General features: G+C 40.0%; 2 protein-coding genes across 2 annotated transcripts in view; one reads left to right on the forward strand and one right to left on the reverse strand.

Annotated features, from left to right (window-relative positions):
* The window catches only part of col4a1 (collagen, type IV, alpha 1), a 50,106-nt gene extending 37,119 nt beyond the window's left edge, over nt 1–12,987 (reverse strand). Inside the window, exon 1 of the mRNA XM_080903934.1 lies at nt 12,762–12,987. Coding sequence (XP_080760060.1) covers nt 12,762–12,833 — 72 coding nt within the window. The 5' untranslated portion in view covers nt 12,834–12,987. The remainder of the gene's footprint in view (nt 1–12,761) is intronic.
* Nucleotides 12,988–13,083: 96 nt separating this feature from the next.
* The window catches only part of col4a2 (collagen, type IV, alpha 2), a 62,377-nt gene continuing 49,220 nt past the window's right edge, over nt 13,084–26,240 (forward strand). The window contains exons 1-3 of the mRNA XM_080903925.1: nt 13,084–13,265; nt 13,404–13,516; nt 13,622–13,673. Of these exons, the coding sequence (XP_080760051.1) occupies nt 13,482–13,516; nt 13,622–13,673 (87 nt within the window). The 5' untranslated portion in view covers nt 13,084–13,265; nt 13,404–13,481. The remainder of the gene's footprint in view (nt 13,266–13,403; nt 13,517–13,621; nt 13,674–26,240) is intronic.

Here is a 26,240-nt window from a genome sequence, read left to right on the forward strand (position 1 = left end):
ACAAATGTATAAACAAACATTAACCTGCACACCAGTCAGTTGTTACCCTGCTGATGCATGAGCATGTGTGGCCAAGGTTAGTTTGGGAGCAAAGATGTGTATGTTTTATAGTAAAGCATCTCTGTCCCAGAGTATCACTTTAACTCCAGCATCCTAACAAAGACACACCTCATGCTATGGAGCCTCAGAAATTGAACATGTAAGCACACATAAAACATGCATTATTAACACTGTGCAGTCCATTTGACCGGTCCAGCACCAGCCATATGGAGGCCATCCAGGAACTGTCACACGCAAAATTAACTCAGCTAATGGGAAAATTGCTTTATACAATTTGTCAGGCTTTGCTGAGTCCCAAAATGTTGTGTGTGTGTGTGTGTGTGTGTGTGTGTGTGTGTGTGTGTGTGTGTGTGTGTGTGTGTGTGTGTGTGTGTGTGTGTGTGTACATGTGGATTTGAGTTGTACAAGTTTGTGTTGATCACTCCCTGCACATGTTGAGAAATCACAAAGTCCTTTTTGATAGTTTTATGAATTAGACTAAAGCCAAAAACAGCCACGAGGTCTACTACTTCATTTAAACAATGTCATAAATCACGTTGGTCACCTTTCACTCAACTTCAGATCTTAATGCTTCCAACACATCCTATCCCATATTCCTGCCATAGATTACAAAGAGTTGATGACCTCTTTTAATCAGCTAGTCGACAGGCCTTCCATCTTGACCTGTCACATGACCCAGACAGCAACACCCAAATGACCTGTAACCTCTGCTCAGGCCATTAGTGGGGGATTTAGAAGCCCAAACAAGACTTCCATACAAAGGTCATCTTGATAAATCAGCTCTTCCTCAGTGTTAGAGTATGCGAATGGAGATGTGAATGTGGATCAAATGTTACCTTGTTAGCAAATTAAGTCAGATTCCTACTAATCTCCTTCAGAGGGGACTTTCCTGCTCTAACTACCGAACAAACACACATACACACTCCACGTCTGCCCACAAGCGGGCTCTTTGTTGAGCAAAGAGGACACTTTTAACACTCAAATGCAAAAGATTATGTGGCATGCTCATAAAAAAAATGTAGCCTGAGAAATCAGAACTCTGGCAAGCTAACTGTGAGATCTTGTTGCAGTTTTCTCATCTCTGCCTGTGAGAAATGTGTTTATGGCTGCTATGCAGAGCTCTGTTCACGTGTCCACACATCACTTGTCTTGGCAGTTATTGTTCCACGCACAAGTTAACAAAATAAATTCCTCTACAATCCCACAGGAATGAATATGGTCACAAACATCAAATCAAAAGCTGCACTTCTTTTCTTGCTTCCTCCTAAATCAGTTTGACGTGTCTGTGCCCTGGAAGTGAAATATGACAATCTACAGAAACAGAGTTTAAACATTGTGTCCAGCAAATCTGCTTTTGATGCAATCAGAGGAAGAAACTGGTCATAAGGCGGTGATGAAGGGGTGGCAACAATGACTTTTTTTAAGGCGTTTGTATTCTTTGAAAAGGGGCCAATTCTGTTCATGCTCACTTCAACTCTGCCTGCCTCCTCTGTGAATGTGCAGCGCTGGACACCGGATATAGGCTTTGGGAAGCCATTCTTTCTCAAAGGAGGAAGGCCTCTTCCTTGCCTTTTATGCTCACAAAGACAAGAAGGGGTTGGGTCAGCATTACTTGTCTCTCAAGAGTGCTCTGGTATCTGGGAATAACGTCAGGACGTGAGGACAAGCAATGACCCCTGTGACTTAAGTTTCACTGGTTTCGTTCTCAGCCTGGAACATTCTCACACAAATTAGCACGCGTAAAGAACAATGAAAGAAATCATCACAGCCTATTAGCTTTTAAAGTCTTCTTTGTGAAGATCTACCTTATAGGCACAGCAGTTCTATGAGCTAACATTAGCTACAGAGGTGATATTGAGCTTGCTTGCTTTTTGTTGTTTTTTTAAAGTGGATGCTTTTTCAGACTTCCTGAAGGTCAAGTTGTTCTTTGGTCATCGGCTCTTTTTCACGCATTTTCCGTCCTGTCCTTGTACCCTATCATCTTCTCAAAATTGATCTTGTCAAGACTGACACAAAAAGATTTTGATCCATCATGTGATACCACCTGGATGACAATGATCCCAAACACACTGCCAATGCAGTAAAAACGCAATGATACACTGTCAGTCATGGATTGGGCTCCCCAGAGCCCGGACCCTGACATTATTGAAGCAGTGTGGGATCGTTTGGGAACAGAATGTAACAAAAGGTGTCCAACATCCAAAGAACAGCTCTGAATGTCCTTCAAAAAGTCTGGAAATCTATTCATGAAGACTATTTAAAGAAAGACTTAAATAAATGAAAAGAAAGCTTGCCTAAGTGAGTTAGACTTTGTTGAGGAAATAAGGTGGTCATACCAAATATTGACTTTAGAGCTCATTACTCATGTACAAACTCTGTCTGCTTGTAGTTCCATGCATGGTTGTCAATTTCAGTAAATCACTCCACCTACTTCCCTTTCCAAGTGAAATATAAAGAAATGAGAACAGTATATTAGACTGTAAAACTGCATATTAGAATGAAAATATCTTTTCGATTTAAGAGCTTATGCTTACTGGTGGAGTAACCATTACTGAAGCATAAAAATATTTTGGTAATTACCAATACTGTTAATTTAGAGCAGCTGTGGCATAAACCTTACATCAGATGATGGTCTAATACATTTATTAAGCATTGAAATATTAGGCCAAAATATTAGGCTTGAATAGTATCAGCATGCCAAATACTGTAGAGTGCAAATCAACCATATGTTGGAATTATGGGGAAGTTTTCTCCCTTGTAAGAAGTGCCTATTAATAATAATAATAATATTCGGAAAACCTGAATGGAGCATGTACAGCTCTAAGGTCTGTTTCACACAGGCATTTCTATTTGTGCAGTACGTGAAGCTGCACAACTTGAGTGTAAGAAGAAGAGGAAATTCCAAGGACAAGAGAAAGAAAGCCTTTATTATTGTACTTCACAAACTAATGAAGGCCTAATTGAGCCCTTCAGGCCCATTATCATACCACACTATTCATCTGATAGCCAGCTAATTGAGAGAGTTTCTCTCTATTGTTCTCCTACATCCGTGCCAATCCTTATCTTCCATAACGTCATTACATCCCTACTGTTTGAACATATGGTGAGATTACAGCTTACAGATTACACCCCTCTGAGGCTTTAAAGATGCAGAACCCCGGCGACAGATCTGACCTCATATCTGTTAAAAATGCCTTAAACTGCCCCTACGCATTGAAAGACTGGCATGTCTCATCTTCTCCTGTGAACCATATCATGAGACCTCCTTAGCTTGTTTGCTACTCAATTTTATCTGATTAAGGCCTTTTCTGGAAAACTTCAGGAGGATGACCTCTTGTTGTCCAGCAATATGTCAGAGCTCAAGCATAGCATCTGCAGCCACATAAAAGGGCAACACGGGATAACTCATCCGTTCTTCCAGGAAAGGGGTTCAAGGCTCTAAGTATGGATACGGGAGAACTTCGGGTCCTCTGCAGCTGGATCTGCAATTTCTGTCAATCCCCTTTATTGTCATAACTTATAATGAGACAAATATGAGCCATGTGCCTCTCTCATCTGCACCGAGATGCTGGGCTAGATTGCCATCACTCAGTAAATCAGTTACCCCACCAACCATACAAGCTGTTGTTTTCAAGTTCTCGCAAACTCTTATTTGCAGCTCTCAGCAGAGGCCTCTGCTGGGGATTTTCATTGGGCATGGCATCAAAACACTTAACCACAGCAACATGATGCAGTATCAAAGGATGCCTACGTACTGACAAGAGGTGTTTTAGGTATGCTTGCCAGTTTACAAAATAATAAAATTTTAAAAAAAATTTTTTAAATTATATGAAACTAACAAAAAGACGTTTTAAAACATAATAATAAATTCAACTTAAAATCAATTTAAAAAGTTTTTAATAAAAATAAATTAAGACTATATATTTTTAATGTTTCCAGTGTTGCTTATCTTTCATATTAAGGAGATATTTAACACCCATCATGTTCAAGCAGTATAAAGCAGTATTAAATCTGAATATTGAACAACTAATAAAGAAATTTCAGGTGAAGTTGTAAAAGATGAAAGGGGGGAAAACAGCTCTTTGAGTTAACTGTGACAGGCAATTTGTAAAAGGATTTATTGATTGATACTTAAGCACCAAGAGAAGCCCTAAATCCCTTATATCCCTCTGGAGAGGGAAAGTTAGGTTATCAGAGAGTAAACGGCAATCTGTACCACGATCCTAACCAGCTGTTGCATGTCTAAGCCCATTTCTATGATTGGACTGCTTATGTTTTGGCAGGTTTTACCACAAGGGGCTTGGTGGTAACTGATTTAACAATGAAACTCAAGATTGGATGGATAAAGAAAATAACACGTTGTCCCAAATCCGGGAGCAACTAGTGTAGAAAACACTACCTATCAAAATCAAAACTAAAATATTTTGCCAAAACCGTATCTGTTATCTGCAACTTTTTACCTCTGCTAAGATTAAAGAGGCTCAGGAACACTCAGTTCTGCACACTGGTATAAAACAAACTGTTCATGTGAGTCAGGTCTGATGGGATCTTTATTTGATTTGGAGGGATTTTTTATAAGAACAAACATATCCTTTCAGAAATTGGAGTCTTGTTCAGTGAGGTAACGCAAGAAGGTTTTGTTATAAATATATCTGCTGCACACGATGATCATTAAAAACATACACAGCAGATAAGCTGATAGATGTGTATTTATACTAAAAATAAGCATGTGATTAATTTCAAGTGTAACCTCTAACATCATAGCAAGAAGGTCCTGGTTTGAACCCCAGTCAGCGCCTTCCTCTGTGGGACCTGCACGTCCCTCCCGTGCCAGTGTGGCTCTTCTTTGGGTGATCTAGCTTCCTCCCATATATATATATATATATATCTATATATATATATATATATATATATATATATATATATATATATATATATATATATATATATAGATATATAGATATATAGATATATATAGATATATATAGATATATATAGATATATATATAGATATATGTTAGCTTAGCTGGTGATTCTAAATAATTAACCAAATACACTACGTGTCAGCAGCAGCACCAGTTCCTAGCAAGAGAGCTAATGTAGCATGGAGGCTAAGAGCAAAGCAGCAGTAGCTAAGAGGGCTTTTATTTTCTTTAAGTTTAGCTACACCAAAGTCACAAACTCTGAACAGCTGGGTTGACAAAACTCAAAAGACTTAGAACACAGCCATGCTTTTTCTTGTCCGCTCTCACTGTCATAATGATCAGTGTCATAACTGAACTTATGCTAACATAAAAAGTTAAAAAAGGCACACTCAGAACGAGAGGAAGTACACAGTAGCCTGGTAATTGAAAAACTGAGTTTAATATTATTATTATTATTATTATTATATATTATACATTATCAACTTACTAAACAATACCAATTCAATTAACTTATATTAGTGGATGCATTTATTTACTATGACGTAAAGCTCAGAAATTAATGTTAAGTTGAGCTTGAGGATCTCCACTCCAATAATTGACAGACTGATTCCCACTCTCTTTCTGACAATAGGTGATTACAGTTTATTGATTTAACAGTGGTATTAGATCAGTACTCAACACTGCCCGTTACTTGAAACAAAACATATCTTTATCAGTAAAACAATACGAAAGTATAGCATGGCTCTAAGGCTTTTCCAACAGTTGCTCTGCAGTAGAGTTAAAAAAAACTCAAAAAAGAGAGTGTGGAGAGGCACTAAAACTACAGAAGTATTTAATTCTAGAAGCAATTCAGCAACCAAAGCAGACCAACACTGTCATGGCTGTGTGCAGGCAGGCAAGAAGAGAGGAGCCAAAATGCAGGACTCGCGGAGGCAGAAGTAACTCAAAATACTCAGCTTTATTGCTGGGAAGAAACTGAACAAAAAACTAACTAAACTGGGAATATGGAACAAACTAAACAGGTAGGCAGGCTGGCAAACAGAACACACAGCAAAAGTGAGGGTACGATGCGACAACAAGCAGGGGACGACGCAGACACTAAATACAAGAGGTGAACAGAGCTAAGACGAAACAGCTGGGAGACACGGCTGACGAGACAGGGAGAGCACAAAGCTCAACACACTGACATAAGGCACAGACCTACAAAGTAAAACAGGAAGTACACGACAGACACGGAGATCCAGACAAGACACAGAACTTAACATGCGCAGTATCATGAGCAGACATAATAACATCATGGGCAGACAGAGGGAACACAGAAAAGAGAGACCAGTGCAGACACAGAACAGAAACCTAACAAATGGCAAATCTTAATGGAAAATACAATCAGAATAAACAAGATCATAAAAAAGAAACGCAAAACACTGAGTCATCAGACTCAGGACCACGACAAACAGGTACTGCCTCAAAGTCTTCACCACGGTCTGTTGGGTCTGCATATCTTTACTGGGCAGTATTTGTTCATGCTCAGCAATGACTTGAGTCTTGCATCTGTTCTTTGTACTCTAAAGTGAGATACAAATACCTCATTTCCACCTAAGCAGTAGTACTGTTAATGGTGCAAAACCAGCTTTGCAATGGTGCCTTTAAAGACCACACTTTTACTGCAGAACATTATATAGGTTTACATGGAGGAAGCTTGGGGGATTTCCATTGGAAAAAAATCATGGCAGACAGAATCTGTAGACTGCATCTAATGACTGTTGGACTTTGTCTAGAAAGCCCCACAATAGCCACTGCCACCAGTTGTTCCAGCTTTGGGAGCTGCAGCTGAATCAGTACCAGCTTTTAGGCACCAGCATGAGTCATTTTTGTGGAAATTAGAGAAATAAATTCTAGATTAGGCACCAGCACCATGCCAGTGGAAAAGAGCGATAAGACAGAAGCCTTTGGAGCCAAAAAATGAACAGCTGAAGGATGGGATACAACACTTGTTCAGGCTAGGAAAAAAAACATAAATCTAATGATCTCATCATCATTGTCCAATACTGGACAATTTGGCAGCAGTAGGTGAAAGTTCAGGTCAAGGGATATCAAGTGAGACTAAACTGTTTGCTACGGGGTATCATCACTGGCTCCGAGACACATTCTTCCACTTCTGGGGCTCGTAGCCTTGTTACCTCCTCCCCTTAACCTCAATCGCTCACCACCTCGCACCTCCCTGTTAGACAGATATATCCATTACACTCTGCCCAAACCACAGATGACATTTATGACTCAGCAATTTCACACTTATATGGCTAATTGCACTTTCACCATAGCAGGAATCCTAAGGGAAGTGACCAGTCTCAAGCAAAACATACATAGTGATCCTTAAGTAGTTAAAGTGCAGAAAGTATTAGCATGGGACAAAAAAAAAAAACACACCAAAAGAAATGTTTTATGTGCCAAAAGTCAACTCCAGCTGTGACAAATCTTAAAGAATGGCCTCCTTGATGATGCTTGGACCACAGGGAATTGAAAAGGGCTTCTCCATGCTTAGCCAACTTCTTAAATCCCCAACTCACAAGGCACAGGGAACACACACACACACATAAAATGGGGCACCATTTGCTACAGTACTTGACTAAGAAGGTCAGGGGAGAATTTTCTTTGCTACGCAGTGACGCCTGTCAAAATAAGAAGACACCAACATGACTGCAAATCTTCCAAATGTAGGCATTTTTACAACGCTAATGCCAGGGGTCAGACAGGTTGTACCTTCCCAGGGCACAATGCTTGGCTGGTGGTCAGTCAGCGGCAGAGTCAGCTGTCATGTCTGTGGGAAAGGAGGTTGTTCCACTGCCTAGACAAAACTACATGCAGCCTTCTTGGCACTTTGGGCAGCAGCAGTCCCAATTTGAGTCTTGATATGGATTCTTAGCTTTCAAAGTGGAGAAAGTTCCTCAGCAGCAGCTGTAAATGTTGCTTCTGTCTTTCATCTCGGATCCAAGTTGATCCTTGCTGGGATTCACCCCATCCTGGCACATCATAGCCAAGCTGGGAGGTGGAACCCATGACTTTCCCACCACTTACCGTGTTTCCGAAAACCTTCCATCTAACATCCCACACACCATCTCTCACTCCAGGAATCTGCTTCTCTTCCTCCCTCTTCTTCCTAATTCTCTTCTAGGAATTACCGATGACTCATTCTGACCAGATTAAATGACCGCCAAGGGAGAGAAACTCTTGCGTTGCTAAACAATTGAGAAACTTACTCAAAGCAGATGATGCATTACAAAAATAAAGAAGTAAAGGTCTGCATAGAGCCGAGTATCAGCTCGTTGCTCAATCCACACAAGAGGAATGATCATAGCAGCTTCTCTAAAGTCATCGTGACCCACTCTCAGTTCAGACTGTCTTAATTTCATATCTTAATTTGTGGAGACAAAAAAAGAGAACTGCTACATACACAAAAACGCATCAACAAAGGCACCATTAACAGCAATTTCTATACATTTTAAAATGTTTGCTGACATATTTAAACCTTCCTATAGACTAGGGTCTGTGCAGATCGTATCTCACAGGGCTTTTTCTTCTATAATTCCAATTTTTTTATGACTTTATCCATCAGTTTGTTCCTAATGATGTCACACCATTTTATATTTCTGCCTTGATTGGGACTTTTTAAAAATGCAAATAGTTTCGAGACCCAGGGGATCCCAGTTAAAAGTACCCAGTGCCACCTCCTGATCATTATTGTCATGGGTATCACACAGCATTAGAGGAGGGGAGGGGTACTCTGTCAGTCATTTAAAGAGTGAAGCCTCCATTGCGGTATTTGCCATCCAGATGGAGAACTTACCAGACTGGAAACTATTGGAAAGTCACTGGCTCTACCTGAGACAGCTGGGGTGCACCCTGGTCATGCCGCATATGAAAAGGAGAGCTAATACTTCTATACTGCAAACCTTTGAATACCCTCCTCGGAGTGAGGAAAACTCCACCTGCTGATATGACTGCCCAATGTGCTTGTAAAAGTTGTTACCTTTGGTCCTGAAACACAGGGTAGCAACTGTTTGCTCCTCCTGTCACATGCCAGCATGCCCCAAGCATAGCATGTGGGAAACAGTTTGCTTTAACAGCTTGTGATGTGTTTTTAACTTTAGCTGTTTTTACTTGTTTCCTGTTTGTATACAGCCTATTGTGAAAGATTCTTTAGGCACAGCCAAGTGGCACACGGTTTCCACTTTGGTGGCCTAAAGATTACATCTCTGCTCTTTGGAGATAGATGTGAGACCATGGTCTTCAACAGGAACAGGGTGGAGTGCTCATTCTGGGTCAGAGGCAAGTTGCTGTCCCAAGTGAAGGAGTTTAAATATCTCAGGCTCTTGTTCACCAATGAGGAGGGGGGAGCCAGACATTGACAGACAGGTCAGTGCAGCAAGAATTGGGATGCTGTACTGCTGTGTTGTGATGAAGAAAAAGCTGGGCATGAGGGCGAAGCTGTCAATTTATGGGTCAATCTCCTTTCCTACCCTCACCTATGGCCACAACCTGTGGGTAGGGACTAAAAGAATAAGATGCAATACAAATGGAAAAATGAGTCATCTGAGGTCATCCTCAGAGATAGGGTGAGGAGCTCTGTCAATCAGGAGGGACTCAGAACAGAGTCAGGCGGGATCCCGGGAGGATGCACCAGAGCAGATCGAAACAGTGGAGCGCATGGTTTATCCACTGCTGGATAGTGACATGCTGGAAAGATTATGTCTGCGGATTGGTTGGTTGTATTTTGAATTCGGTTATTTTATATTGGGGTCAGAGTGACCCAGATTAGTTTCATCATAGAAATACAACTGAAATGTTTATTTGAAACTATTGAAAATAGAGATATTTGAATGAAAACATGGTAAATAATCTTTAAAGCAATAGTGTGGATTGTACTTTGGATAAAAGCTCTAAGTTTTTAAGACTTAAAGAAAAGTTAAAACTTTCTGCTGCACAAAATATGAAAATGAATTATACTTTGAGAATTATTATTTTTCTATTATATTTGCCTCTTGCAGTAAACTATTCTTTGGGGATCTCGAGAGACCCCAGTTGGTAGTCCCTGTATGTTAAATATGTCGGTAGGATGCAGGTCAACTCGTCATTGGCTTTATTGTTCTGGATAACAGATCAGGAAATCCTCTTCCTGTTCACTCTGCAGCTTTTGATGGATAAATGTCCTGAAATTATAACAAACTTCCTGTTGCCGACCTCTCATGGGCGATGGGAAAATATTCAAATGATTAAATCCACAGTGTTGACCTGCTTCGATTTCACTGGTTCAGCCAGATATCCACCTCCTCAGCCTCTGTCCAGATGTTCTGTTTCAGCCTGTGGTTCGTGCTTCCAAATCCAAGCTTGCAGTGGATAAAACGTGTACTCCGCTGTTTTGTTTAACTTGATATATTGGCTTGCAATGTAATACACTTTTATCCCACGTAGCTCCCTGAATCAAAGGTCACTCTGAGTGAAGGGCTGAAGATTAACGTGATTAATAAAGTGAATAATGATTGTTTTAGCAATAAAACATCTGGAGAAAGGAACATCAAAACCAAAGTGCTTTGTTTTTTGTCAGAGCAACCAAGATAATGGTCAATATGAAACTTAGAGTAGGCGTTTCTGAACTGAAAAAGTACGTCTTGAAGACATCAAAGCAGATAACATCTTCACCATAATATCTGGAAGGTTTTATTAGCTGGCATTTGTAATTTGCAATATACTTAACCGTGTCTATGAGACATGATGATGGCTTACTGTTACAATCCATCACAACTAAAATTAGAGTCCAGCCAATTTATCAGTGGAGCGATTAACTATTAGCTGATCTGTTATTGGCGTCATTTGTAACAGCAGATAAAAGTAAAGAAGAGATGGGAGAAGCACGCTTCGACCTTGCTCACAAGTACTGATGTTGTGCAGTTTGTTCACCAGTTTGTACACCTCTGATAGACTGTTCACATGCGGGCAGAACTGGACAGTAAATAAATAAATAACTAAACATAACAAGCATCAGAGAAATCTGTTTGTTTGGGGATTTTTTTTGTCTGTCTGAAGTTACAATAAATTATTATTTAATATATTGGAATATCAGATTTGTAAATCGCCATATACTGGAATCAGACTTAAAAATCCTATATCTGTCAGTTATGACTAAAAGTTATGTGAATAATTTTATACATTGTTTCATTTCTATATGAATTGGCTTCCTTTGCACTTTTCACACTGTACTGCTTCTCATCTTGGCCAGGACATCCCTGTAAAAGAGATTTTCTAATAATAAAGATTTGAAAAAGGACCCCCAAGTTGACCAAATGATAAATTTAAGCTACTTTGCATTGTCCAGCCTCTTCCTCCTCATCTTTAAACGTAATAAAAGTCCACCTTGTTTCCTCACTCGGCTGCAAGTGTAATCGATATTTCTGCTGGAAACTCCAGCTGTACTTAAAAATAAAGCCTCAAAAGAAGCCAAAAACTGCAGTAGTTCAACAAAATTACAAGAAACCACAGCACACTTTAAAATACAAAAAAAACAAATTCTTAGAGGAGACTTATAGAAATGTACAGTGTTGTTATGGCCTGTTAAACTCACTAATTATCTACTTTGAACTGATATTTTTATTAAAAGTTGCTCATGTAAAGGTTCTTACTGATTTCTTGAGTCTGCCTTGTTTGTAAAGCCATACAAAAAAGCTCAACGTTCACCATTGTGAGGAAAACACCAACTGCAATGTGCCAGATCATCATTGCTGCCAATTCACACTGTGCAGTGTTTTAATCAATGTAATTCTAAAATACAGCGTCCCATTAACATCCATGCACCAACCATGTAAACAATGTATAAATACATTTACTGTAAAAAACAACAACAAAAAGATTCTACATAGAGCACAAAAATGACATCACCTGCATAAGATTTGGACTCGGTATCATTTTAAGTAAAGGAATCAGTTTTATGAAGCCCAAACTAAAAAAAATCATTATCATAATAATAATGTAATCATCATCATCATACAGTGGCCAACTTTCATTTTGATGTCAAAAATGAATTTATATGACAGAATATCTGAGGTAGATTATACACATCGGAGGGATATGTAGGCTATTGTCTTTAAAAAGTTGCACACTTTCATTCATGGAATCATTCAGCTCTTATAGTCATTACTTGTATCCCATAATACATTCTCTTGTAATGAGTGCCTCACTCAAAGTATAACAAGGAACCCGGACAATCTGATGCCTATGAAAGAACAGTTAGTCTCTGGTTGTTGACCACAAGACCATTACAATGTGTCTTAAATGGATTATGTAAATGTACCATAATCTTTTCGGAGTGCATACGCAACACACGCCCTGAGAGACAGAGTTTTCAACTCTTCAGATGGAGTTGGCTCCACCCTTTCCCTCCTCCTCAGACATAGAGGATGTTGGAACTCAACTCCAAAATGTTCACAGCAGAGCGTGAGCTCTCCCGAAAAGTATATTTCTGATAAAAAATTTAAAAAAAAAATCAACGCGTACAAATATCTGACAAGAAAGAACTAAATAAATGTTTGTAACATGGATAAACAGAATAAATGGACTGTATTACAAATCAGTCCAGATTGGAGATATGAGTGTGTTGGTCTCCGAACACCGCAGGGACGCATGGTCTTTATGAATAAAGTCTGGTCTTTATCCTTAATCAGACAGAAACGATACAGAATCTGTGCATTCACCAAAAATAATGTTGGAGACTTTCCCTCCACTCACCTCAGCTTCTGTCAGATCCACACACAAGTAGAGAGCCGCCAGCATTAAGAGCGAGCCGGACGGTAACAGCATCGTGGCTGTGCGCCGTTGGAAGCTTTGCGCGCAAAAGTTGTGCAGAGTGCCAACAAAAACAGCCTTCTTCCTCCAGGTAATTCAAAGTTTATCAGCAGCACACGGACAGCACGTTTTGCTGCATCTTTGTCCGAAGCGTTATGAGGATCTGATCAGTGTAACTTGGTCTTGTTTGTGATGCACCACACCCCCCACCCAAAACGACCACCCTCGCTCATGCAAAGGGTTTCCACCTTGCTTTTACAAACACTCCGACTCTTTTCGGTAAGCAGAGGGACTAGTCGGCACACATTTGTGCTTTTGCAAGAATATTTGAGGAGGTTTTCGTGGAACATAAAGCTGATCTTAAACTTTTCAAACGGGGAACCTGGGCATCTCGTGATACCCAACTTTTTTCCTTCGTCTAACCATCGCACAGAGACCGGAGTGACCGTAAGTAGTGCATTTTACGAAACTGGAACTGAGTGTGAAAGTGCTAAAAATGAATGAATATTGACACAGAAAGTCTCATATGTATGCACTCGTGATTAACCAGAGTTATTAACGTCGTGCGTCTCCGCTGTGCCTCAGGTCGGACAGTCATGCTGTAAAGCGTGTTCACGTGAAACTGTGTGGGACTTGAGTTTGCGGTCCGCGTGAGTGGGGACCATGCAAGAACACGGGAGAGGACAGAAAAACCTGAGGTAAGCACAGCGTGAAGGCAGCACATGATTACCACATGATTCATTGATCAGGATTTTTACGCGTTTTTTATTTTTTATTAATTTTTAAATTATTATTGTGAACAGGCTGCTGCTTCTGTGCCTCGTCGTTGCCATCCTCTCCTCAGAAGTGCACGCAGTAAGTTTAAATTTAACGCGATCTTTTCATTTCTGATTATGAGAGTTCACTTGACATGTGCAATCTGTAGAATTAAAGCATAAGCGTCATGCTGATTGCGTCTCTCGACTTGGAAGTTGCTGTCTGAAGCAGCAGAAACGCGCAGACCTCGGTGTGTGAACAATGGGCGTGTCAGCACCAGAGGGTTTCTCCGGTAGGAGGGATCTTGGCAAAGAGCATTTTCAGTGGGATTACTGGTGTCGCAATTTTAAAAGTTTAAATTGGGACAGCCACATTTTTGGCTCTTGCAAAACAAATAAACAGGAATAGGATTAAAATATGGGCATATGGTATGCTTTTCTTGACCCCGGATTGAGAAGTGGGGCCATGACCTCTGCAAGCAGGATGATGCTGAGTATGAGCTTTATGGGTTTAAATGTGTCACTTTGTGTCCATTTCTTTTTAATTAATCAAGAATACACCATCACCACCACCACTGCAGCCCATAACAGATTCATTACTTTAATGATAAATGCTATACAGCACATTTTAATCATAGTGGATCTACATGTTATACATTAAAAGGCTTAAACTATGAAAAATTAAAAAGCCAGAGCTTTTTCACAAGGCTATTACTACTACTACTACTATTCCAAGTGTCTGAATCTGCTATGGCCCAATAAGATCATGCACACAGAGGGGCATGAAAACTCCCAAACCTGCAGGGATCCCTTCCTAATGCTGCTCTGCTATTACGAAATCTGGGGTAAAAGCCACAAACCTCAGCCTCTGCTTTGAGTTGTCTAAAACAAATATAAAGTTTCATCAGGTTTAACTATAAGCAGAGCAACTTCCTAAGAGCTGTCATTTTATCTTAAGCCTATGAAACTCAGTGGTGCAGGAAGCACTTTTTAAAATTATGCTTGTGGTTCTGTGGTAAAGTTTTAAACACTGCTTCATAATTTCTGCGTGTGTGAGGTCTTGACGTTGGACATGACATGAATGTCAGCATCTGCACTTTTATTCTTTGGTCAGTGGGGCCCCATTCTGTGGATCCTCCGTGGACTTCCATGTTTAGTCCAGAATTTGAGATCGAAGAAAGGAACTATCATTCTTACTGTCCTACTCCTAAATGTAGACGTGCAAATCTGATCTGCACCTGGCTGCTGACACGGGCAAGGAAGCATCTTCACACTTTAACCCGCCTACGAGTGAACACCATCACCCAGATTTTCCAGAGCCAAAGTATAGCCTATAAAAAAATCACAACAACAGTTGCCTCAAGGGGCGAAGACTCCACACTAACACATATTACTTTTCTTTCTCCAGACCTTGCGGGGTCTGCTTTATTTTTTCTTTCATTGTTTAAAAACCCAAATTAAAAGTTGAATTTTTTTACGCTTGTGAGTTTTGCACATTGTGTTTGCACTGCATTTATCTGGAACTAGAGCTGTTGAGCTGGGAGCTGAGACAAAGTGAATGTGTTTAGACGATAAAGGTGGTTGGTGAGTTCATTTTCAAAGATCAGAGCGTGGGTTCGACTCCCAGTGAGAGCAAGCTGTCCCTGATTAGCTTCTGGAATAAGATACACAACAATTTAACAAATCACATTTTCTTAACTTAAATGCAACTGTTATAAAAAGCACCAAATCATCACTTTGCAGAGTACATTTAAAAAACTTTCATTGTTGGTTAATTTGGCCTTTTTAAAAACCTTTTTAAAACGTTTTGCAACTTTCTTTTTTTTTTTTTACAGTGCACCATTGGGATGCTGAGTCCGTGTGCACACTGTTTGTGTAAGCGTTCGGTACGTGTGTGTGTCTGTGTGTTTCTTTTGACTTCAGCTGGCGCATGATATCAGATGTTTGGCGGCTCTCTGAGTTTTTTAATATCAAACTCAAGGCACTCAGATAAAAGGTTATTTTATCGAGTGATGAAAAGGTCCCGTTGTCTTTCGCTTTTATCAGATTTGGTCAGGGCTTGATTAGAAGCGTGTGACACGGCTCAGCTCCTCTGTGTATTGTCAGGCTTTTTCTCCGAGGCAGGGATGCTGGGCTACAGCCGGCTAATTTTAGTTTGACGATATCCATGTTTTCTTTGCAGACGAGTAAACTGGATAAACAGTTTGCAATAAACATTTTTTTGAGGCGAAATATTTCCATCTTCAAACATTACAGAAGTTTTTGAAAACATAGTAAGGAGTCACTGTCAGTAGCTATAGCTTGTAGGTAATGAGGTGTTTGAAGATATTTCACATCTTTCGAGGTTTAGGGGAAACAGTTACCAACTACATGTCACTATGATGTTTTCCATTTGACACAGAATTCCCCAAATCCCAGCTAGATCTGGAAAAATATGTTTCTGTTTAATATTATATGAAAATCGCACCCTCGGGACTATTTCACTCCTTTAAACAAAATCATTGTACAACTGATTCCCACCATCTGTCTCCATGTTACGTTTGCACTTGGAATTCCCCGGCCTGTTAAAACTTTGGTACATGAGATTTCGTTTGCTATTCCCAGAGTTTTTGTGTTTTTTCTGCTTGCAAATAAGCAGATTTCCTTAAGTTGTGGTGTGACTAAAGGCAAAGGTATGCTAAACCAGCAAACGTTATAGTCAGTGGTGTTGTGTTAGCTCCCTGATAGAGGAACGTGGGCGTGATCTAATTTGCCATGATGATAAAAGCATACATTCTGAAAGTCACTGCTGCAAATCATTCTTACCTTTCCATGCAATTGAAGTGCATTATTTCACAATCTGTCTTAGGGCTGTTCGATATAACGATATATATCGGATGACGATATAAAAACGTCTGTTTCATTTTACGCTATCGTTTGCTTTGTGGTGTCGCAAAATAAACTGTTTACGGCAATATTTTTTCATCGTTTTGATGGTCACTGTAGTGGCTATATTAATTTTTTAAAGTTCTCTCTTTCTCTTATATTTTATATAACCACACTACAGACAGACAAGTGCCTGTTTTTATGCATCGTTGTTAGCAACAACGACAGTAACAGCATCGCATGTCCGCTTGTTTATGTTCCACATAAACCTTTCACAATAAAGCTCAAGATCCTGTTGAGACTTTTCAAAATAAACTGAATCACGTGAAAGAGCAGATTATTTACGGATGAGAATTTAAAAAAAGAGCCGCCAGGTGCTAAAAAATAAACCTTAGACTCAAACGTTAGAACAGGCTTTTCCCCGCAGTACGCGTGTAATAAATACTCACAAAGAAAACGGCGGCCTTTGCAACTTATGTCTAAAAATGCATAGTTTCATGCATTGGTTAAAACACTCGACTCCAGCTACATGACGCGCTGTAATGAGAAACTGCAAGCTTGCAGCGAGCGAACAGTTCTTATTCATCAATATAAGGTTTAATCAAAAATGTTAGCCCTTGAAAAATCAAAAACCTTGCCTGATCTAAATTTGACCACTTGTTCAAGATCTCCTACTCATGCACCTCTGCACAGTTTCCAGAACAGCTGCTATTTATAGATCATTCCACAGAAGTCCTGTTATTCTCCTGTGTACTTGTGGCTCTGTAGCGCACGCTGTATCTCCTTCAGTGTGTCAAACCAATGATCCTTCCACTCATTCACTTTCGAAATATACCAAGTGGCAGGGAAGAGAATCTTGAAAAGGCACCCGAATTCAGACTGTTTCTGCTGAATGTTCTCCCCCAGATGCCTCAGGACATTACAGTGAATGTCAGGCAAAACAGCGAGCACATTTGATGACTGTGGTGAAAACACACAACATGTAGGTCAAGTGGAAGTGATCTAAAAATAGCATCTGTGCTGGAGGTTGTCTGGACATGTCTGAGAAGGAGATCGTGAAAGAGGGATCACCCAAGTTAAGGTTTTTGAGTTTTAGGGGACACTGTTCAATTTTTTTTAAATCGCATTTCATATTTTTTGTTGAGTTTTTTTTTTATTACTCAGTAAGTGCTTCTTCAAGATCCATAGATTTAGGTTACCTAACATCAGTGTGTGAACACAAAGCCTAAAGGCCCCTCCAAGGTAGTCGCCTTAATCCACCCTGCACTGTTTTTGTACAGCTTTTGCTTTTATATTTCTCCTTGGAAGTCCTGCATCTCCAGTGTCTTCAGACATTTCAAATTTAATTCACTTTGTGGAAGAGAAAAAAGTTGCAGGGAGCCTAATCTGGCTTCTGGTGACCACAGTTCAAGATGTTCGAACACAACGTTGTCCCTCAGATGCCTCTAGAACAGTGGTGTCAAACATAAGGCCCAGAGGCCAGAATCAGCCTGGAAAAGACTCCAATTTGGCCCAGAGGATGATTTAGGAAAAATGTGAAGAATCTCATAAAGTTTGGACCTTTATACAGCCCAGCCATTCATACTACACTGAAGGAATTAATTTAAAATATCCACTATAAAAAAAACTGTATTCTTGTTTTGTTTTAACTATGGGTCTGCAGTAAGTTTATTTCTTACACTGTAGTCCCAAAGAGTCATCCTGACTGATTTCTTTTTTTTACTGCAGCAGCATTTCTTCATCATACAGAAAAACTGAGATTTAATATTGAAATTAAACATTTTCTTGTTTTAAGATATCTCAAGGATTAAATTTGTAGATAAACTTCTTTAGACTGACAGAAAGGGGAATTTCATTGGTTCACTCCACGTACAAAGTGAGCTATACATGAGCGATGATGTAAAATGAGTTTGACATCCCTGCTCTAGAAGATAGAGTACAGTAGGTCACCACTGTGACATATTCATGTCAAAAACAATGCTGGCTCCAGCACGCTGGAGGTCTTACTCTTGGTCTGATGGCCACCTTCGGGCCTAGCCACTGAATATCCACTCATTATCACTGTGATCCACAAAGAGATGATCAGTCAGTTTGACACAAAAGTTCATATTACCTCCCTGCATTAGTTTGAGGTCTCAAGCAAGTGGACAAAAACAGGACTTCTGTGGAGTGATTTGGAAGTTGTCCAGAGCTGCACCTGGAGATGACCTTGAAGGGGAAACTTCAAAACACTGGCACAATAATTATCAAAATAGCCCATTTGGAGAGACTGATGCATGCCTGTGCATTTATTGCATTTTATTGCATCTAATCTCATTTTAAATATCTTTGGACAACACATGTCCTCTCACCTTGCACAGGGACAGTTTCTATTTTCATGAACTGGACATGGAGGTCACATCCTTTGGTGGGAAAATTTAACTTCCACACTTATGAGTGCAAAAAAAAAGAATTGCGCGGGCAGTCACTGCTACAGCCCAGGCTTCTTACATGCAGATAAATATTGCGCACAATTTTTTTTTAACCAGATCTGCTGGTGGAAGAAGGAAGGCTCTTGAGAGAGTAATGTTAACAGGATGTTTCAAATACGTCCCTTTGAGAGGGTTTCATTCCAGGGTGTTTGAGTATATATTTCAACATGTGATGGAATTCGGGGGCTGATGCTGGCAGAGGATGCGTGACTGTGTAGGAGACATCTTTGGCCCCACACTGCTGCGGTACCTGGAAGCCCAGCAGTACCATCTTCTTTTCCAATTACCCCCTCTTTTTCACTTATACTTATACAGCCATGACAGTCAAGGAAAGGTTTTAAGCTTGCTATAAATGACTGCCACGTGACTGAAATGCGGACACGTGACTGACCTCTCAAGTGGGATTGTTTCACGGGAGAGGAAGGTGGGTGTCCGGGCCAGGAGAAGATGTCTGCCTGTGATAAGGGTTTGAAAATATGGCTAACACATCCACTGCCAAAATAGCGGCTTTGACATAGAAGGTGCCCGGCTGTAACAATCAGGGGAAGAGCCCATTGTGCTGGAAGCAGGAAGCCACAGTCTCAGATGAGAAGTCCATGTGTGGGGCTTCCCTGTCACAGCTGTGTGTGTGTGTGTGTGTGTGTGTGTGTGTGTGTGTGTGTGTGTGTGTGTGTGTGTGTGTGTGTGTGTGTGTGTGTGTTTGTCTCATGTGCCAAGAAAGATTGAAGCAGAGGTGACAAGTGGTTTCCACATCTCGTGACCTCCCTGCCTTTGTATGGTGTTGGGTTCGTGTTGATAGGCAGACATGTGCGTGTGTGCTCACATGTGAGTGGATGCAGAGTACGTGGGTCTTTTGTTTGCTTAAGTATTGTTTCCTCTGAAGTTGGCCTTACAAAAATGTGGCTTTATGTTGGTGATTGTTTTATTAGCCTTTGCATTTGTGCATTGTAAGCATGAGGAAAGCTCTGGTGCGCTTGGCTGCTTGCACCACTGGTGTTCAGCTTTCCTTCGTAAACAGGAGAGCAGAGTGGTAGACGATTACAAGGACAGTGAATAAGTATGAAGGAGATGCTTGTGGGGCGGTGGAACATGTCTTAAATTAGTCAGACAGTTTGCTATCTCTCGTTGGCAGGAGTGTGTGAATGTGTGAGACTAAAGTTTTTTTCAGTTCAGAATCGAGCGAAGAGAAAATAGATGATCCAGAGAAGCTCTAAACAGGAAAAGCAAGCCGGGTGGAGCTGAATATGTCAGAGTTTCTTTACGGCCCTGCTGGACCCCACATAGTTTCGGGACTCCAGAGTTTATAAAAAACATATTCGCAGCATAAATTCTGTCCTGTTCATGCTTTACATTACGCATCAGGCAAAACAGAAGAGGAGTCTGAGTTAGTAGTGTGAAGATTACTTTATGGTTAATAAACTACTGTGAGAGTTTTGAAACAAATTCCCAATCCAAGGAATTCTCTCACTCTTTAAACACACTTAAATCACAGTTTGTTTGTAAAGTAGGCCGAAAAAAATGATGTTTTTTTCTGAAATATTCATGTGGTGATTTCAGTTTTGAACACCGATCCATGCTGCTTCACTGACTTTCCAGACCTCTCTTAATAAAAACTAAGGGCACTAAACTGTGGGAAAATGTGAAATGACTTAAATTACTTGTTTACTAAGTATACATATGCATATAAAGGTTGTCTTATACCGACCTTCGATGCTTTTGTTGGCACAACAAATTTTTAAATTATGTGTGTGTTTGATTATTTAGACGTTTAAATGATGAAGTTCAATATACAAGCCACGCTACATAGGGATACCAGTGGTTTGATTACATGGATAATCACCAGTCATGCTTCATTTTCATCCCAGTCATGTGTGACAGCGTGCAGACAAACCCGACTCGTGTACACTACAGTGCAGACTCGAACACAAACTCGCTGTCGTTCTGTATTCGTCAGATTTTCTCACAGATCTACAGTAGCATTCACAAATGGTTTATTCTGTATCTCCAGATGCCTCCAATATATTTACTGTGGAAGTATATTCTAAAATTTGGCCCAGTAATAATACTGTCTGTATAAGATTATGCCACAGAGGAAGCGGTACCATAAGAAAATGTTTGGATATCAATTCAGTTTGGATGTGGTCTCTGGAAAGTCCCTATACACTGTGCATATATCTTCCCTGTCCTTTGCCCTTTACTCCATCTTGCAGTGATTAATTGAGGGGCACAGGGGTCCAATCAGGCTGTGCTGAAGGAATTCTAAAGCCTTCGTCCTCCCAGAATTCATCCTCTCAGTATAACTCTGTCCCTAACTTCCTTTTATAGCCTCATCCAGCTCCTGGTTTTCATCTCCCTTGTCTTCTGTCTCCTCTCTTCATCCATCTCTGAAAGGGACCCTTGCCAGGCAGTTTGTCCTCGCTCTTCCTCTCAGAGCTTGTCTTCTTCACATTTCATCTCCCACCCCCTTGTGCCCTCCTCCTACATTTGTCGTCTGTCATGGTTGGCTGTGTGGCAGGCAGGCAGGAGTGGTGGACCCAAAATGCAGGACTCTTTGGAGACGAGATTTAAACTGAAAACACAGCTTTATTGCTGGACAAACTTCTACATAAAATAAGACTCAGAAAAGCAAAACAAAACTCTAAACTGAGGTGCTGGAGAACTGGAAATCATGAACACACAGCAAGTTGAAGGTACAACACAACAGGGAGCACAGGAAAACACAGGGCTTTTATACACAGGGGAGTAATCAGGGAATGGGCAACAAGAGGGAGACACAGCTGGGAGAAATCAGGCTAACGAGACAGGGGAGAGGTAAAACTGAACACACTGACATGAGACATGAACTTTCAAAGTAAAACAGGAAACCAGAAACCATCACACACAGACTCAACACTGAGAGGCAGACAGAAAATAACGCATGGAACCCAAACTATACATGAGGCAACAAATCCTTAAACACGAATAAACAGAAACCTAGAATTCCAATAACAATCAAAGCACAAGAGTATCAAAGGGCAGCCCATAGTGCAAAAATAAACCAAAACATCAGAAACTCAAAATGCTGGGTCGAACCGACCCAGAACCGTGACAGTCATCTGTTTCCTCTTTGTAGAAGTAGTGCTACTCAACGAGCTGACAATGAGCTGTACTCTTAGATTTGATATATGGGTTTTTTGGAGGGGGGCGGGGGGGTAAAGCACTGAAGTGTAGGTTTGATCAAATCTTGCAGGTGGTATCTAACTATGATCTCAGGCATCTCCAGCCTCTGATCTCACTGTTGTGTTTTGTCTTCTGGCAGGAAGTCATAGACCATTAATTTCCATCCCAGCTGTGCAGTAATTGATTAGACTTCATTACTTCATGTCATGGGAAGAATGTTAGCAAAGTTAATGCGCTTTGTGATAACATGACCATGTCCAATTTTGTCTGTCTCTCCAATGCCCTGTCTGTGTTTTTTTTTTCTTCTTCTTCTTCTTCTTTTTTTGGGATATTATTGCCGTGTAATTTGGCTCAGATATGCATAATTCCCAGAAAATGAACCTTGATAATTTTAGTGATCATCTCACTTTTCTCTTAGTGAAACCACTAAGGTTGTACCAGTGCATGACATGTCTCAGAAACTTATGAATATACTGTAATGCAATGCAGTTTGATACTTGCATTTTTGTTTCCTTTAAAATTCTTATAATTTCTTACCCTTTTACTTATTAACAAAGATTCTTCTCTGCTTAAATGTTGTACATGTAATCTGTTAAATGTATAGTTATCATTTTATTCAGCGTGACTACACTCTGTTTGGCTTTTTTATTCCTCACTTTACCTCCTCTGTCCTTCATCCTAACACTAAGTCTGGTTCTGGTCTCCTCATAAAAAGAACTAGAAGAAAACAAACCCTGCTACTCTCAATCCTCTCGAGCGATGACGCTGCTGCATGGATCTCCCCATCTGGATGTCTGTCATTGATGTCATTTGATGAGCAGCACAAGTATCAACACAACAAAGTCTGAAAGCCTGACCTGTAAGCCCTGAGGTCCAGAACAGAAATTGGAATAATCCCAGGTTGATTTAGCTCAGTATGTAGCAGGAAGCTCTGATTAGGAGAGTGGCCCACTGGGAAATGGAGTTAAGCCTGCATTTGACCCAAGACCAGTTAAGGAGGGGGAAGGTCCCAGTTTGTCAAGCATGGAGCAGAAACCAGAGCTGTGTTTACACTGGATCCCAGCCTCATAGTGGGAGTTTGTCCTGCTGCTTTCAGGTCCCCCTGCTTCAGTTCATGTTCTCCTTCACATCCTGTTCTCTGCTGAGTGATCTGTCCCTCTGCCCCTGCATGTCATTTTCACTGTTGCACTACTTGAATTTCCATTTGTGTAGCATGCTTCTAAAATCAATCAGTCACACATTTATTAGTTATATACTGATTCCATCAAGTGCAATTATTCTCTCTTCTTCTCTTGTGTAACTGACATTCCAGCGATTGGTGAAATCCAGGTAAAACAGTTGCTGTTTTAGGTTCCAGATGTGGCTCGCATAAGGAGCTGGTGATGGCAGATTCTGATTCTGAAATAGGATCTGGATTTTCTGTAGCCAGATGAACTTGCTGACTTGCCCTTCCTTTGATTATGTTGGCTCTGTCTTTTAGCTGGTGCCATTTGAGGCCTTCTATCAAAAGACCTCAGTTTTAACAAGTTTTTGACAAAGTTGCTATTCAGTTTTAAATGTATTGTTGTGCTATACCTGTTGTACTAGACTACTACTGCTTGTCTCTTTTATTTCTTCTCAGTGTTTGTCCTATCTTTCTTTTTGCTCATTGCTCTCACAGATCTATGGTGTTAAAATGTTCCTATTTTCTTTTAATTTTTCCTGTTCTGTAGATGTACATGTCCTCTGGGGGTTTGTGAGTGCACACGGGGGAATTTAGCTCTGCTGCAGGAAGTTGGTGACGGAACAGGAAGCACAGTTAGTTATAGAGATGCGATAATGCATACAAGTTGTAGTGTTTATTGAAGAGGAAAGAAACAGTGACTGGGGCATAATTGTTCTTTTGGGACATTTAGTGTTATATCAAGACATGCCAATGTTATCACTATGCCAAAAGAAACATGGTGATGTTTGATGTTTTGATTTTCCTGTTTCTGGATGTGATGTATGTATATGTGTTTGTGTTACAGTTCAAATCTGATTATTTGATTTTGTTCAGTGCTGGACTATTGCCGGAAGACAAAGCTGCACTGGCTGTATAAACTCGCCCTGCTGACATGTTGCCTTACTTTTTAAGCCATCAGATCTTTGGTTAAAACTGCACTGTGGTAAAATAGAACAGCCTGACTGAAGAAAAAATAGAGAGGAAAGTTTCTGTATTGTTCATTTAAACAGAGATTAAGCTCATTTAGAATTTTACAGACTCATGAACAGTACAGCACATAGGAGTCACACAGCCAGACAGCAGCACCAGCCAGCATGTTTTGGTCTTTGGTTTTCATTTTTATGTTTGAGCCCACTTCAGATTTTTTTATGTTTAGACCTTCCCATTCACAGCCACGGGCGTTATTTTGGAGATGTGTCTTTTCTCTTTTTATCCAGTGAATCACAAATGTCTTCACCCAAATTCTTTCTTTTGTTTTCCTGGATTCACTGACACTACAGGGAGGCTTCAAACAGCGTGGCAGTGAATCAAGATATTGTTCAGCTTCTCTCAACAGGCCGTAGCATTAGCCAGATGGAATCGGCCCACACTGATAGTGTTTTAAGCACTTCTGGAGGTTTAAACTCCACAGAAGAATCCACATGTGAAATCTTTAAGAGACTGAGCACTAACAGAAGTATTTTGATTTTAAATAGTTTTACAGTGTTTGGATTAGTGTGCTGATGAAATAACAAGAAAAGGCTGAATATAAACAAATGCTGTGCTACCGTACTCTTCATCTAAATTACTTTTAACATGACTTAAAGTCTAGAGCCAGTCTCGTGGTTCAGTAAGGTTGGAGCTTTGCCTGACAACTATTATTAGCATGCTATTAAAATCCTTATGACAATGCTAGCGTGCTGATGTTTAATGCTACTCTTTACACTTTGACCATTTAATGTGGTAGACTGCTAAAATTGGATGGTTACTTTTGACCTTGACATGAAAAGTTAAGTTATAACTAAGGTCTTTGGAGATAACAGCTGAGGATATCCAGATAGCGGATATCTGATGAAAACATTCCTTTTTGTGTGCCATGCTTTGTTTATAAAAGCAGATTAATTTAAAAAACAAAAACAAATAAAAGCTTAAATTGTCACCAGATGATAGACCACCGAATATTTGAATATTTGTTCTTTTACTCTCGCTGCACTGTATCCTCCGTTTGGTCTCCACACGTTTACCTGCATGCAACCAAAGTCTGCTCACACATGACTGCTCAGTGGATATTTGACAGATACACAAACAGAAGGCAAAAAAATCCTGATCTTTGCTAAACTTTACATATTCATACACAGATATCTGTCTACAGAGATTGTGAAATAACCAAAGAGACTGCAATTCAACTTAAAGAATGAATGAACAAGTTATTGTTTCATTTACTTCAGTGGTTAGCAAAACATTTCTATGTATCAGCAACCTATGTTACACTCATTAATAATGCAAGTATTTACCAAAACTCTGGGCACGATGAAATGACTACAAAATTTTAATTTAGTTGAAGAAAAAATGTTTTTTGCCAGTCATAAGCAAAGATTTTGGATTGAAATAGATACAAATTTTGTGCTTTTAAGTTGCAATTTTGAAATAAAACCTAAAATTTTGTAAACAAGATTCCATAACATGTCCTTAACACAACTTTTTGTCCTCTTTTAAGTCTCCTTTTAAGTTACCGCTTGATTTGAGCTCTGATATCAACTGATATGATTTGTCGATATGCTGGTATTGACATTTATAACAGCCGATAAACTAAATTTAAAAAGTTATCTTAGGAAGGAATCATGAATAAATACTCATCACAAACGTTAGGAAAATCTGTTGTGTTTCATGTGTCTGAAATGAAAAAAAAAATTCTTCAGCCTATATATGGTATCATATGTATATCAGTCGGGCTCTGCTCTTCATTTAAAGGTCGACTCCAGTTTGTGTGCTTCCAGAGAATCCGTCACTGAGATGGTTCTCTGCTGGCAAAGGGAGTATCACAGCAAGCACTGATATAGTACAAATATGCATCAAGGCATTTCACGCAGCATCTTTCCATCACAGATTCATGTGAACTTATGGCCAGGTGTTTCAAGTTCACGGGCTTGAGCTTTCTCTTTAACGTCACCATCATTAGTGTGATGAATGGCAGCTGCAACCTTGAGGA

Source organism: Rhamphochromis sp. 'chilingali' (genome assembly GCF_963969265.1).
Source record: "Rhamphochromis sp. 'chilingali' genome assembly, chromosome: 14".
Classification (NCBI taxonomy): Eukaryota; Metazoa; Chordata; class Actinopteri; order Cichliformes; family Cichlidae; genus Rhamphochromis; species Rhamphochromis sp. 'chilingali'.